General features: G+C 47.5%; 1 protein-coding gene across 4 annotated transcripts in view; it reads left to right on the forward strand.

Annotated features, from left to right (window-relative positions):
- Nucleotides 1–14,094, forward strand: part of ADORA3 (adenosine A3 receptor) — a 71,335-nt gene extending 57,241 nt beyond the window's left edge. For 3 of the 4 annotated variants that reach the window (XM_070608019.1, XM_070608020.1, XM_008515227.2), the window contains one exon: nt 300–1,417. In XM_070608019.1, coding sequence (XP_070464120.1) covers nt 300–903 — 604 coding nt within the window. In that variant the 3' untranslated portion in view covers nt 904–1,417. Of the gene's footprint in view, nt 1–299; nt 1,418–7,408; nt 7,516–8,977; nt 9,329–10,828; nt 10,896–11,639; nt 11,741–13,685 lie in introns of those variants that run through there. The other variant, XM_008515228.2, reaches the window with a different exon arrangement.
- The last annotated feature ends 2,075 nt before the right edge of the window (nt 14,095–16,169 follow it).

Raw genomic sequence — 16,169 nt, forward strand, 5'->3', positions numbered from 1 at the left:
GCAGTCCCAGGAGACTTAGATAGCTCTTACCTCCTAGGAAATGAAGAATTCTTGGGCTGGAAATGGAGCTGTGAGTGGGGCGTGCAAGCGCCTGACTCTAGGCAACATATTCCTGATCCACTCTACATGGTACTTCTTTAGAAAAGTCCCCAGAGAAGTTGGCTGGATTTTTCTCCAATCATTGTCTGCTCATCTTCATATCCAGCAGAGTTCAGCCTAAATCACCATAGAATACCAATGCTCTCCAGTTCCTTAGCAATTCCTGCTGTGAACTCACTGACTCTCTTCCATTCAAACAGATACAAGAGGGTCACCACTCAAAGAAGAATATGGTTGGCCCTGGGCCTTTGCTGGCTGGTATCATTCCTGGTGGGATTGACCCCCATGTTTGGCTGGAACAAGAAACTGACCTCAGGGTCCAAAAATGACAGCCTTGCATGCCAATTCCGTTCTGTTGTGAGCATGGACTACATGGTCTACTTCAGCTTCTTCACCTGGATCTTCATCCCCCTGGCTGTCATGAGTGCCATCTATCTGGACATCTTCTTTGTCATCCGGAACAAACTCAGTCAGAACTCTTCTGGCTCCAAAGAGACAGGTGCATTTTATGGACGGGAGTTCAAGACAGCCAAGTCTCTGTTTCTGGTTCTCTTCTTGTTTGCTTTGTCCTGGCTGCCTTTGTCGATCATCAACTGTATCACATACTTTAACGGTGAGGTACCACAAACTGTACTGTACTTGGGCATCCTGTTGTCTCATGCTAACTCCATGATGAACCCTATTGTCTATGCATGTAAAATAAAGAAGTTCAAGGAAACCTATCTCTTGATCCTCAAAACCTGTATGATCTGCCAATCTTCTGATTCCTTGGACTCAAGCATGGAGCAGACTCTGAATAGTTAACCATGAAAGATGACTCTCCATCCCATTGACCTTCAGATTTAGCATCAACAAACACTTGAGGTCTATCCACCTGGGCCAACGGCTGTCACATCGTTGATTCCTTCCACCGAGGTGGGCAACATTTGGCTGGCTGCCTCCACTTCTACTTCCTCTACAACCCTCTTCCTCTAATTCTATTTTTTTTCTTGTCCTTCTCTAATTCAATTTTCTGGATGCCTGACTTGAGGACAATGTCCTATTGTTACTGCTGCCTGTGTTCCTCCTTCTCAAATAGGAAGAGAAATCATAGAGTCTGAGGGATGCCTCACTGACTTACTGACAGAAGGCTCCAATCAAGCTGGATATGTCCATGACGGAGATTCAGTTCCACTCCCTCGTGGAGCTAAGCAAAGATGCCTGCTCAGCAGATGCCTGGGAGATGGTGGGAACAGAAGGAGTGAACTGAGTTTAAGGGGAACTTAAACTCCTGAATTCACCCTTAAAAGCATTTGAATAAACGAAAGATGACAGCTAACTGTTGTGTGTCTCTTTGCTGAGGGTGAGGGTCACTTGGGGCTTGAAGACCCAGCTGACTGCTCTTGACACTCAGCCTGCTTGCTACCTGGAACCATGCGGCATGCTCACCTGTGTGAATTCTGGGGCCTTCATCCGTTGCCCCAGATCACCCTGCTCCTTTTTCTGATCAAAGCATTCTTCAACTTTATGAACCGTTAATCAATTGTTAGAGAAAGAATGATTCTCTCTCTAGAGCTGAGTCCTAATCATTTCCTCTGGTGTCTCATTTTACTGGGAGTAGTGAGGGGTCAAAAGAGACACTGGATAGCTGTTATTCGTTGAGCACTTCCTATGCACTAAGCACTTTTCATCCAACATCTCTTTTGGTCATGACAATCTTTGAGGTAGGTACCACCATTATTATCATCTCTATTTTGCAGAAGGAAAAAATGAGGCACAGAGAGGTTAAGTGACTGGTCCACAATCACACGATTAACAAGAAGTAGAGCCAGGATTTAAACTCAGCCCTGACTTATGGGAGAACCCAAGCTTCTCACCACCTGTTCTCAGACATGAAGAGGGACTTGTAACTTCTCCAAAGTCCAAACTCTCAAGTTCACCTAATGTATAATTAGCAGATACATGGGTACAAACTACGGCTTGTATACTTGAGGACTGCCTGGGTTTTTTGCCTTAGCTACTATCGTTGATCTCATTAATCGGGACACCAGACAGAGGTGGAGTTCCAGTCCCATCATTCGAGCACTGAGTGTGGCTCTGGGGATTCAGCGTGGCATCTCTGCTGTAGTCTACCCAAATTTGCAGCTCTGGACTCTCACTCCTAAGATAATAAATACATGAACTTGACGAGAACAGCAAGATACAGATTTCAGTGAAACCATGTCAAAGAGGATAGATGTACTGAAAATGTTTTTTATTAATTCTTAGCCAGTCCTGAAAGTTTATCCTAACCCCAATCTTAGGCTGGAGCCCGATAACCATATTTATCTTGCTAACATTTTATTTCAGCAAAGCTCCTTATTTCTCTTCCTGAAACCCCAAGAAGAATCAACACTATCAGGGCAGTTAAAAGACTTGTGTATACTTTCCTAGTAATGCCAAACTGAGTTGGTCACCCCACCCACCCACTTCCCAGCACCGCTCACAACGGCGTCTTAGAGGCAGAGGCCGGGAGCACAGCCCAGTGTTCCTGTGGGTACTGGATGTGGGTGGTTACCTTAGTACTGACAATCTCTCCTTCAACACTTTAGGAGACCTTTTTTCTTTAAAAATACAAGCTCCCTCCCCCCCAACTTTTTTTTTCTTAGTGGTATCCCCTTGTTTGATTTAAAGCTTTTCCCCCTGAATTACTTTTGTGTTTAGTTAAAATGCCCAGAGGGACGAGGCCCTGGGTTTACTCTGGGCTCTGGTCCCCTTGACACCCTGTTCCACCCAGGAACCATCTGCCCAGTTGCAGACTTGAGGGAAGTGCTGGTTAGTTGTCAGTTCCACATAATCGTCACACAATGCTTCTTAGTTTACAATCTCTAACCTACTTGCTATAGCAACACTTGTTCCTGCTCTTTTTGGAAACGATTTAAAGTGACCACTTCCCTCAAAACAGAACAGCAGTCTTTGCTGGTCATTTGGTGTCATCAGAGGAGCTGTGGCTCCTGAGCTTCGGAAAGACTTTATTTTCTTTCTCCTTTTCTCTCTTCTCCTCCTGCCTCCCCTTCTCTTTCTTTTTCTTTCTGATGGCCACTGCTTCGCAAACCCATTGAGGGTTTGTAGGGAGTCCCCTGAGCTAAGGGGTCCCACCAGCCCAGAAGAAGCTCTTACAGTGAAACGCCTTTTGGTGTGGACTCGAAAAAATGAACCAAGAGTTGTTGGCAAGGAGCTTGGGTGGAAGTGGTGAGTTCCAACCTGGTTTCAGGTTTAGAGATTATGTCACAGGAGTCTCACTGAGTCATCTCCCACTAGCTCCCTTCGGCTAAACAGTGAAGGGTGGCTGTTGGGTGTTTATTCTAAATGAATCAGGTAAAAAGACCACCCAGACAAAACCAAGGTTTGCTTCCTCCTCCTCCATATGAATTCACTGGAACCAAGGTAGATGTTGATTAGCTGGCCTTATTTATCCATTTTTTTAAGTCAAGTCAATGGTGGAAATAAGCAATGACTGAATGAGAAGGGCGAAGGCTATTTATTCAGAGCTTGCTAGAGCAAGGGAGTCAGCCACTGTCACTTGCGTCCTGGCAGAGGCTCAAAGGCAGGCAGAGGATGGGAAAGCTTACTAGTGGGAAAAAGAAAAGGCTTCAGGTGTGGCCTGGTTGGATGCTGCTGCCCTGGAGAAGCTGGAGGCACGCTAACTAGAAGAGGGCATCCTGCGTGATTGCTAGAGGCGCATGTTTGCCTTTCTCTGGTTGGTCCCAAGTTGGAAGCAGGAAAAAATTAAGAAAGCTGTCAGTCGTTAACCAAGTCCTGGCCATTTTAAGCCAGTTGTTACAGAGATTATTGCTTGGAGCTCTCAACTGTTGCTAGAGATAATGGTTTGACTTCCCAAAAGTCTGATTTCTAGCAGGCTGGCTTTCTGGGCTGGTTGTAGGCCAGAGTTCTATTTTTATATACTGTCCGGCTGTTGTCTGTTTGTGTATTCAGTTTCTTACAGCCAGATGCATATTTTCTAGAGAAACTCTGCCTTAAGATCCCATACTGGGTATGATGGGAATAAGAAGTCACATCTTGCCCCAGCCACTCGGATGACGTGGTGTCTGTAAAGTCTCTTTGTAAACTCTAATGTGCTCTACAATTTTGCGGTATTCTTCCTATTGAGGAAGAAGAATATTGTGACGGAAAGAACTTTTTTTTTCAGATTTAGCATCAGACCACAATGGCTGTACTAGCTGTGAGAACTTGGGCACATTTCTTCTATTTTTTAAGTTATACTTTTTGGTGAGGAAGACTGGCCGTGAACTAACATCTGGTTCCAATCTTTGTCTTTTTTTTCTCCCCAAAGCCCCAGTACATAGTTGTATACCCTAGTTGTAAGTCCTTCTAGTTCTTCTATGGGGACACCGCCACAGCATGGCTTCATCAGCAATGTGTAGGTCTGCACCTGGGATCCGAACCCATGAACCCCAGGCTGCCAAAGCGTGTGAACTTAACCACTATGCCACAAGGCCCGCCCCTTGGTTTGTATTTCTAAAAAATATTCTTTAAATTATCAATTCGTTTAATCTTATTACACATTTATCTTCTTATTTACACATCTAAAGAGTGAGAATTAATTCCACCTTTAAGAGGTAGGAACAGAACTAACAACACCATGTAATACAGACAGTCCCTGATAGATGATGGTTCAACTTACGACTTTTTGACATTACGATGGTGCAAAAGTGATACGTATTCAGTAGAAACTGCATTTCAAATTTTGAATTTTGGTGTTTTTCCCAGGCTAGTGATACACAATGTAATACTCTCTGGTGATGCTGGGCAGTGGCAGCAGCCACAGCTCCTAGTTGGCCACGCGATCACAAGGGTAAAGAACTGATACACTTACGACATATTCTGTACCCATCCAACCATTCTGTTTTTCACTTTCAGTACAGTATTCAATAAATTACATGAGATATTCAACACTTTATTATAAAACAGACTTTGTGTTAGATGATTTTGCTCAACTGTAGATTAACGTGTGTATTCCGAGCATGTTTTAGGTAGGCTCGGCTAAGCCGTGATGTGCAGTAGGTTAGGTGTATTAAATGCATTTTCACCTTATGATGGGTTTATTGGGACACATCATTTACTCCCCATCAAACCTCTATGAGGTCAACAAATAAACTTGGCAACTGCAACATAAACGGAGGAAGATCTGTACTCAGAATGCTGATAGATACATCTGTTTATTCTTTCTAACTCTGGGCCTTTCGTTTACTTTAGAATGCTACTTTTTCATGTCTTGGGCATTTTCCTAATATCTGGGCACAATCCTTTTCTCTTTCCGTTGATACTTTCTTCGATTTCATGATGTTTCATGGTGCCATCTCTGAGCAATTCTTAGCGTTTGTTTTGCATGCAGCTTTCTCAGAGATAAGGGACTGCTTTAAAAATATACAACCATAGTATCTATATTAATTATGAATTTCTGTGTAATAAATTACCCTAAAACTCAGAGTTTTAAAACAATAATCCTTTATTATGTCGTGGTTTCTACGGGTCAGGAGTTCGGGAGCATCTTGGTTGAGTGGTTTGTGCTCGGGGTCTCTCAGGAGGTTGCTGGATCTGCAATCATCTGAAGGTTTGATTGTAGCTTGAGGATCCACTCCCAAGGTGGGTCACACATCTCTGGAAAGTTGATGCTGGCAAGTTGGTTCCTTTCCACATGGACCTCTCACAATATGGTGGCTTGAGAGTCCTCACAATATGGTGGCTAACTTCCCGAAGAAGGAGCAGTGCAAGAGACTAAGGTGGAAGTTTCATACCTTTTATGACCTAGCCTTGGAAGTCATACGTCTGCCGTATTTAACTGATCACACGGGCCAGCCCTGATTCAGTTTAGGGGAGACTACACGATGGCATGAGTACCAGGAGCCATCTTAGAAGCTGGCTATGACAATGTCATTATCACATCTGAAAAAAATTTAACAATAATTTCTTAATATCATCAACAATCTACTCACCATCTTAATTTCCTCAATTGTTTGCCTCAATCAGGATCCAAATAAGTTCCATATATTTCAGTTTGTCATTATGTTTCTTAAGCTCCCTTTTTTCTTCTTCTTCTCCGTTTTTTTGCTGAGGAAGATTCACCCTGAGCTAACATCTGTGCCAGTCTTCCTCTGTTTTATATGTGGGTCACCACCACAGCATGGCTGATGAGTGGTGTAGGTCCGCGCCCAGGATCTGAATCTGTGAACCTGGGCCGCCAAAGTGGAACATGCTGAACGTAACCACTACGCTATGGGGCCAACCCCTCTTAAGCTCCTTTTAATCTATAGATTCCTCCTTCCTTCCTATTCTTTTCACCTTGAAGTTTATTTGTTGAACTCATAGAGGTTTGATGAGGTGGAAATGAGGCAATGTAGGTAAAACACATACCGTGATGCAGGCCTGCAGCTGGCCCATATTCTGACCTCATGTGAGTTAGAGAAAGGCTCCCATTCCTCAAGACAGGACATGATTGAGCAACCTGGACAACCATCCAGGTCTGGCCCTTGATGGGAAGTGCTAGTCTGGGGTGTGATAAGTAGCATTCAGCTTAAATTCACCTGAGGGGTGGTTCCATAATTCAAACTTTAAAAATCAGTGGTCAGGTCATATGAGTCCCATTAGAATCAGGGGACAGCTCTTCTTAATTTGTCCCAGCTCTGCCCGGGAGAGCATCCAAGAAGTCCGGAGGCTGCCGCCCTGGCTGCTGACACCCAAACACCCACACTTTCACCGCTCACATGCTCCAGATGGGCAGGCACATCTGCTCCCTACAGCTTCATGGTCCACCCACTAACCTCATTCCCCGGGTGAGGCTTCAGGGTCCACTCAGGAGTCTGGGAGGTCAAGAATCTCCTTACTAGTCTTCCTCTAGCTAAATAGGAATTGGGCCTCCAAGAGTGGTAGGTGGACAAGAGGAGGGGCCTCTGGTGATACCTGGACCATTGGCAGGACAGAGCCCACTCGCACCCACAAATGTGTGCCAGTGATGGTGTGTGTGCACATGCTCTTCTGAGTGTGTACAGGCTCTGTTGTCTCAGGTGGATTTACCCAGAAGGGGCATCTCCATTGGTGTTTTGGGCTCTGCCATGAAGCCCAGAATTTTCTCAGTTACCCCATATTATTGTATAAGAAAGTTTATGTCCATGAATGGCATCCCTCTGATGAGGTACCCTTGTGCAGTGCACAACCTGGATACCCATATATAGCAGTGCTGCTTGGATTAACTGGTTGTTCCCTTTTCCCTGGTCTCTCCAAATAGGAAAAAACCATCTTAAGTTCAAAGATATCTATTTCCCTTAAACAGATCTAGGATTCCTGAGATCCCTGGGTACATCGTGTCATTCCAGTTAAAGGTTCACTTCCTTCTGGTCATGAGGCTCTTCATTCTGCTCTCCTTGATGGTCTTTTCAGGTAAGATATGGGGAAGGAACATCTCCAGCCTTCCCAGAGACCTTGCATTTTCATCTCTTCTCCTACTTGGAAGTCCTGCTGATTAGCTTGAACCACCTAAGGAGTGGGATGGGAAAATAAAAGAAAGTGAGAATACTTCTTGTCCAAATTAGTCCTTGTTATTTGCTCTGCTAAGAAGGTTGTGGGGCATCTGAAACCCTCAGCTAAGGTGGGGGCTCTATATTCTCTCTTTCAGTTTAGGTTCTCCTTCCCTTCCCCCTTCTCTCCTTAAAAATATTTGTGCAGATACATGGGGACAGGACTTTCTGCTTTCTGCCCATGTGTGACCCCAAAGATGAGCCTCAGAGCCCTGGGCTGGCCCTGGCTCTGCCGCCCTCCAGCCTTGGCCTTCTCTCCGGGTCAGCGTGCAAGCCTGTAAACTGAGCACCACACGATCTTCCTTGTGAGGTTGATATGAGGATAAAATATCAAATCTTATCAAATGGCATCGAGGACGGGAACCCACTGTGAGCTGCATTCGAGGCAGCATGTGAGGGACCCCAGCACACATCGGGAAGACTGAGAGAGGGATGTGCTCTGCTGCCCCCATCTCTTCTCCTTGGTCAGACATGTCCCCAGCTGCTGTCAAGCTGGACACAGTGTACACAACTTCCTCATTGCACAATATCCTAGATGACAGAGGTGCCTACGCTGGTTTTGTCCGGAGGAAATAGAAAGTTCACAGCCCCTAAGGACAGAGCCTGACTCCCTCTGTGTTCAGCGCTAGAATCCTCCAAAGCTTCCCACTTTCTTTTTGGGGGTGCCGAGGTGGAATGGGGGACAAGGGGCAGAGGATCTGCCAACAGGAAGCCTCAGGCTCTTCATCCTGCGCCGAGCGCCGTTGAGAGGCCTCCTAAATTCTTGCAGAAGGGCGTCCACGTTTCACCCACCCTCAGGCCGTGGGGAAAGACTTCCCGGGGTGTGAGTTTGCTAGGCCTGCTCTCACAAACACTCAGACTGGGAGGTGTGAACAACAGAAATGTATTTTCTTCCAGTTCCAGAGGCTGGAAGTTCAAGACCAAGACGTCGGCAGGGTTGGTTTCTCCTGAGGCTGTCTCTTGGCTTGCTGAGGGCCGCCTTCCCACGGCGTCCTCACACATCGTCCCTCTGTCTGTTGTCTGTGTCCTAGTCTCCTTTTTTAAGGACACCAGTCGTACTGGATTAGGGCCCATTCTAATGAGCCCATTTTAACTTAATTACCTCTTGGAAAGCCCTGTCTCCAAATGCAGTCACATTCTGAGGGACTGGGGTTAGCACTTCAGCATACGAATCTCAGGGGGACACTAGTCAGCCCATAACAGCTGCCAACCCCAAACAGGCAAAAGTCAGCCTCCAATCCTTTAATTAATTCTTCTCCAGGACGGCAGGAACTGCAGTGTGTTTACAAGAGTGATGTTGTGTGTGTGTGCGTGTGTTTCTACAGATGCCATGGTCATGGACGAAAAGGTCAAGGAAAGCTTTGTGCTGGACACGGCTTCTGCTGTCTGCAGCTATGATGCCTACTATAAGGACCACCCCAAGTACTGGTGCCGAGGCTATTTCCGGGACTACTGCAGCATCATCGTCTTCACACCCAACAGTACTGACCGCGTGGCCCTGAGGGACACAGGAAGCCAGCTCATTGTCACTGTGTCCTGCCTGACCGAGGAGGATGCAGGCTGGTACTGGTGTGGCATCCAGCGGGTCTTTGCCAGGGATGACATGGATTTTACCGAGTTGGTGGTGACTGACAACAGAAGATCAGCCCTGGCCAATGACTTTTGGTCCAGGAAAGGTAAGGAGCCTGGCAGGGGCCTAGTCGGGGTAACTCATAGTAGTGGGTGTTCTCTGGCGTGGTAAATACTCACTGAAGGCAGTGAGCACCAGCTCAGGCTCCCCATAGGCTCTTTGGGGTAACCTGGTCTCTCCTTCCCTCAAAATAGGGTGGTTGCTCATAGTGCTGGGGGTTAACTTGAATCTGGGCAAGATGAGGTGTCTGGGTCCTGGGGTGCTCTTGGAACCTCCCTTTCCTCTCGGCGATCTGGTTCCTGGAACTTGGGAGGGGCTCGTGGGGGCTAACAGGCATGAGAGCTCTGCGCTGCTGGTCAGGAAAGGCTTTGAGGCTGTTACTAAACCTCTGTGCTCTGTGGCCAGCCTTGCAGGTCTAGAATCTTGAAGATTAGTTTCTTGAGAGGTGACCGAGCCTGCAAAAAGTGACTCAGGTGCCTGGATGAGCACCCTCAAAAACTGCCCACTTCAGTTTCCTAATTGACAGGGATACATATCACGGCCAAACTGGTCAGCATTCTCTTTGAAGGAGCACAGTTTACACCAGGAGGCCTCTGAGCGGGTATAGGTGGAACTGGAGCCCGTAGAGAGAAGTCCGTCTAAGCCAGTCAGCTCCTCCTTGGGGCCAGGGCTAAGAGATAGGATCACCAGATGCTCACCAAAATTCTTCTGTCAAATGTTGGAAACCTCTCCTTACACCAGAAAGCCTCTGACTCTCAGGCAGAGGTGATGGAAAGCGCAAGACTTTTTTCTCCTGTGGCTTTTCCTCGTTTCCATTTCTAAAAGGGATGTCTTTTTCTATCACAATCTGAGCACCTTGCCAGTAGGAAAACAAATCAGAGGACTCAAGGGCAGCTGTGGGAAGCTGTCTCCTAGTGCTAGAAAGAGAGTCTTGCTCACACTTGACCAACTGACCGGTAATTTGTTCAGCAAGCATCTCACGGAATGGGTGACATCCTTTGCACTACAGATCCTCTTCCCCCTGGGTCTTGCTGGAGGAGGCAACATGGGCGGCTGTGGTGGAACTCCTTCCCATTGGGTTTTGGGGGCTGTCAGAAGCATGTCAGAACCATGTGGCAATTAGGTCACCTATTGATCAGTTCCTTAAAGATGGGACTGGCCCTCTGGTGCCACTGGTAGCCCCTTCCACAGCCTTCAGCCTGGGATTCTCTAACCCTGGGCCTCCTCCTCCAGTCCACCCAGAGCTTTTGTGCAAATCTGGAAAGCTGCCCCTTCCTCCAGGTGCACGGAGCCCAGTGGCAGGGGGCACAACTTGGCAAGCAGTGTCGCTGGATTTCAGCCCCTACTTGTTCTCTCAGCCTTCTGCCCTGTGAAGGGCACATGTCTCCAGCTATACTTGGTGCCTCTGCTTGGCCCAGCAGTCACCCAGAGCATTCATTCTCTGGAGATCGAGGGAATGACAGGCAGAGATGCAGAGATGCAGAAGGCAAAGGGTGGGCCTGGGAGTGGGCCTTACTTGACTCTCAACAAATCCTTTCTGATGCAGACCCATCTGGCAACAGGAACAGAAGCTGCAGGGCTTCCAAAGTTGTCCACAAGGCAGATCACTCCATGTGAGTCATAACTTTAGAAGACACATTGGCTTTGGCAGGGGTGGGGTGTGGGGTAGGGGGGTGGTGTCAACAACAACACAGGATGACAGTTGATTTGCACCTACTAATTCTAAACTGCATATCATTTCTCCACCTGAACTGTATCTTCAATGTGACTATTCGATTTATTTCAAAAGAGTATAGTTTAGGACTCTTCGTTGCAAGCAGCAAAATGCCCTCTCGCTGTCTTAATTAAAAAGGTGAATTCATCACAAGGAGAGAGCAGTGTCTCATAAATGCAAGGGAGGCATGTGGCCACCCTCAGAAATGGTCAGGAACCAATGGATGATTATCTTCATCTCTGATCTGTGGCTCTTGTGTGTGTTCACTTCCCCTCTCTCTGTGCTGCCCTCTTGTTTCATTTTTGATCGTGAGAAAAGATGTCCATTTCTAGCTCCTGAGTTTCTTTCTCCCCTGGTTGAGAGACCAGCCAGTCTGAGACTAGATCCTCCTGTTCTCATTTCCATGTTAGTTTCTGAGGAAGCGGCTCAGCCTAGCTTCGTCAGATGCCCAGCCCAGGTCCAATCAAATGAGGTCTGGGGGATGGGGGCGCTCCAAAGGAATACGGTTGCCAGGAGCTACTGGAAGTAGGTGGGGGGTGGGGGGGGGGCAGAGGGGACAGATCCCAGAAAAGGGGATCCTGAGCAGAAAAACAAAAAGTGGTTTCTTCCAAGGAACATGAAATCTGTCTGTGATTCCCTCCAGGATGTCCATTCTCATCATCTGCATGTTGATCTCGGGTTTGGGGATTATCTCTATAATCAGTCATTTGTCAAAAAGGAGGAGAAGTCAAAGGAATAGAAGGGGTAAGTAGCAGTTTGGGGGGAAATGAAAGAGGTCAAGGAGCAGCTTTCAAATGAGTGAATGTGACCCTCCTCTTATTGCCTGGATCCCCGAGGCCAACGCAGCCAGCTCATGGGCTGGAGGTGATTCTGCTTCACAATGGCAAAGGCACCATCAGGGGTGACCAACAGCACTGAGCCTTCGTAAGTGGAGGTGTGTGTAGACCAGGGAGGAGGGAGGCCCTGAGACAACCACACTGTAGCTTCCACGTCGGGAGGGCCACCTGCCTCCCCAGCACACACACTTTGGGAGGCAGCCTTCCTCCTTGACTGAAACTGTTTCCTCACCTGGAGGGACTAGAAGCCAAGGCTCCTGTCAAAGGAGCTTCCGGGGCCCCTGGGTAAGCAGGCATAGAAAGGTCTCCTTGAGAAGGGTCAGGAGTGGAAGAGGACAGGCCCAAGGGCTTCAGCCCCAGTCTCGAACCACAGGAGGAGCGGCCTTTAAGCTCTGTGCCTCCTTCTGCCCTCAGGAGATTACAGGTAAAGGCCTAGCAAGAAGCCAGAATACCAGCCAAGCTGCTTCTGTGATCCCCACGCCTCTGGTAAGTTCCCTCCTTGGCTCTTCTGTCCTGAGCCCTGTGTCCCACAGCTACCTACCTTTAGGGCCCCTCATTCATAAACAGAGAACAGGAACTTCGTTTAGAAGGGGCTATGTGGATCTATCCATCTTTCCTTTGGGGCAGCATCAGAGAAATAAAAATCCTCAAGGCCACTGTGTGGTGATTCTGCTGACCTCTCAAGTAGGCACAAGGTAGAAGGGTAAGCGCCACTGTTTGGCCAGTAGGTATTTTGGCTTTTTCTTTTTATGCTTAGAAGCCACAGAAATACCTTGGGCAATGTAGAGACTGCAGGCATAATTACAAAGCAGACTTCAACCTCCTCTGGGTGTGAAAATGCGGAAAAACATTTCATAGAATGAGAGAGAACAAACAAATGAACCTGGAAACAGCTGTTAATGAAACAGAAGGGTCTATAGCCAGAGGAGTCTCAAATTCCAAGCCAAGGCTGCGAGGCCTCCTGCTTCCCCTGGCCCCGTGGCCAGAGCAGGGGTGCTAAGAAGTCAAAGTAGTGGCCCCCACAGCATTCGCATTCCTGGCCTTTTGTCCTCCAAGAACTTTGGACTGAGGAGATGGGGGATGCAGACAAAGCAACATCTTTCCCAGCTTTGCCCAAGACCACTCCCTTTGGGACGCCACTGTAGTCTAGGTTTGTGCAAAAACCATTGTCACTTCTTTAAGGCTTGAGTTTGGGCAACTTTTACTTCCCTGGGCCTGTTTACTTCGCTATAAATTGAAGACCCCCATTCTCATACTCCCTAGGACTTTTTATTCATTCATTCATTCATTCATTCATTGGTTCATTCATTCAATAAACAAGGACCATGCTAGATGCTGGGGATACAAACATGAGCAAAAGAAATAGCATCCGTCTTCATGTAATGTAGAGTGGCAGGGAGACAAACTATTGCGTGCACACACACACACTCACACAAATGTAAAATTGTCACTACAATAAGTCCCCTAAAGGAGAGACACATGGTGCTGTGAAAGCTGAGGCGATGGAATGCAACCCTGTTCCTTTTTAGCAAGCAGTTGTACGACCTGTGTTAGCCATAGCCTCACACTCAGGCAGTTGAAACATGGCAGCCTGCATCAAGGTCCCTTCTGGCTTTGACATTCTTGGGTTCTGAAGGTGTCCAGTCGTATTCACATCCCCCAATGGTGAGAGGTGAATGCAAGCCCCATACCCCAAGCTTTCCTACTGACTGACCAACGAGCCCTGAAAACAAATTTAGTGTTTAGGTCCCAGGAAGGCCCCAGGAGAAAGCTTGCAACTTTTGCTGCGGAGACACTCAGCAGAGGTAGGCAGTAGATCTCAACTCAGTTTTCCCTTTCCATTTCCAACAAAGTAGACCACTCTTTGAAGCCCCTCTCACGTGTCCTGCCTCCAAAGGAAATGGCTCGTACTGAACAGATGACTGAAGATTTCTTTCATTTGGTTCATAAAGTGATGCTACAACAGAATCACCATGACAACCGACCCACATCTAGAGGACTGATTCTGACCTCTCAGTGTTGTGAAGGACCCTCTCAACTTGGCAGCAATCATTTGCCACTTGGTAAGAAGGGTGGGAGCTGGAGGAGCTGTTCTAGGCCTTGCCTGAGCAAGGCTGCCGTCAGACAACATCTCAAGATCTTAGTTCTCATGCCTTTGGCTAGCCAGAAGTGAACAAGATGAGCAGAATCTTGGTCATGGGGCCAGGAGATCACTTGTATTTTATTTGTTAACCAATAAATTCCTGACTAGTGTTGAATGCACTCCGAGGTATGACTAACTTCTCCCAGTATATCACTGAAAAAGTATTTCTGGAAAAGTTTCTTTTAAAGTATGATATTTTAATTTATTTCTGAATTGATATTACATGCTGTGCTACCCAAAGAAAGGGAGATAGGCTCACTCAGTGGTTCTCAGATTCTTTGGGTGAAAAGACTGCCCTGTATGGGAAACTGCCACCAGACTGAATAGATGCCGCTCCTGATCAATGAGAAACCGAGGTGTGATAAGTTAAGTGAAATTGTCATTCAAATCAGGAAACACAAACCAAGGCTGAGCGTCAGCAGCTTGTGTGCAAGGTTATACTGTCATTAATGCCAGAATTACCAAAACTCTTAGCTCCCACCTGTATGTCTGTACCCTCTCTCCCCCTATTTGTGTCTCTCCTGCTATTTCAGGGAGTTCCCAGGGTCTCCCCATCACTGCCTCTGCTGCTCTCATAAAAACCCTGCTCTTCTGGTTTCTTCTAATAGGGTGCGGGCCAGTCTCAGTGCTCAGGATACTCAGGTGGCCCTCTGGTCTGAGTACGGCTGGGACAGGGAGATTGGTTCTTGACACGATTCTGCACATGCCCCGCACATTTAGGTTCAGGCTCTCACAAAGTCTTCCAAGAACACAGTTCCTTTAGCTTCCACTCCAACCCCTCTCTCCATAGGTGGAGAGCTCCAAGCTGCTCAACAGCCTGATGGGAAGGGGTGGGGTGTGGACACCATCCTGTTCCTGCCATCCTCCGTGTTTCCATCCAGCTGAACCCCTCCCTCCCAGAGTCCCAGATCAAACATCAAAAGTGCTCTTTCCCCTCAGCTGCAAACAGCTCCAATCCCTCCCCTGTGGTCAGGTACTGAACTTACATGAAGGAGCCACTAGCCCAACGGTTCTGCAAATAGCAATCCAGTCTGGGCTCAGTTAGGACGTCCTACCACGCAAGGCAAGATGGCAGACATCCATCTGCCACAACAGAGGAAGACACCTATAGATGGCTTGGAAGATTTAACACTTATCTGCCTGGAAAACTATTTCCTCCGAGAAGCCTCCCGGTTTGCTCTGATTCCATGATCCAGGATTCAAGAGCCTTTTTTCTTCCCTTACCTAACAAAACTCTTTTGAATCTATGGTCAATTATTTAATTATTCATTTCACCCTCATACTCGTTGCACAGCCGTTTACATGATAGGGACACAAAAACCAGGACTTCGTAAACATAGGGCTATGCCATTTAATATGGGAAGCTTCAAGAAAACAGAGGGAAGAGCAATGAATCTGATATTTTGCTTACAAGGGGATGGCCATGGGACAAAGCTCACTCCTCCTCTTGCAGCTGTTTATAAGGCGCTGGCTCTGACCTGGAAAGCTGATGTGGCTTAGAAGCTACAGGGTTGGTAGAACTGTGTGACGTCAGCGCAGGGTTTGCCAACAGCTGAAAGCGGGAGCAGCCTCAGGCAGGTGCTGCCCTGGGGCAGCCAGTGCGCGTGCGCGAGGAGCGTTGCTGGGGCTCTGCCGCCCTCGTGCGGCCGGCCGCTCTGCTGTGCTGCGGCCGCTTCACCAGCCTGTTTCCCTAAACCGGCTTTCTCCTAGACCTGTTGGCTCCCACAGAGGGCTCACTCCTTTATCAAACCTCTCTCCCACTGCTTCCACGGTCTTCTCCTCAAAACCCAGCTGTCAGGAGCAGCTGCTCTATCTCAGAAGGAATGTGCTCTCTCCAGCAGGTCGCCTGACTTTACCTCTCGAGTTTCTCAGCCACCATATGTGCTCTGGGGCAGCTTGGCATGGAGGCAGATGCGAGGAATGTGAAATCAGAGTACTTGATTTAAGTTTTGTTCTGCCACTTACCGTGTGGGGGACATCGGGTCAATTATTTCACCTCTTTGGACTTTAATTTCCTTACCTTGATTTTTAAAAATATTATTTAATATATTTTTAAAACAGATGTATGGAGGATGCTTCCCTCCCATGCCTGCTTCCTTCCGTGTGGACTGAGTTCCCTCAGGGTAACACTCCTCAGTGACGCCCCTTCGGAGGTGGAGTGACCTGTCTGGTGTTTGCGTCTGGAGGAGGAATC

This window comes from Equus przewalskii, unplaced genomic scaffold (genome assembly GCF_037783145.1).
Source record: "Equus przewalskii isolate Varuska unplaced genomic scaffold, EquPr2 ChrUn-13, whole genome shotgun sequence".
NCBI classification, from domain to species: domain Eukaryota; kingdom Metazoa; phylum Chordata; class Mammalia; order Perissodactyla; family Equidae; genus Equus; species Equus przewalskii.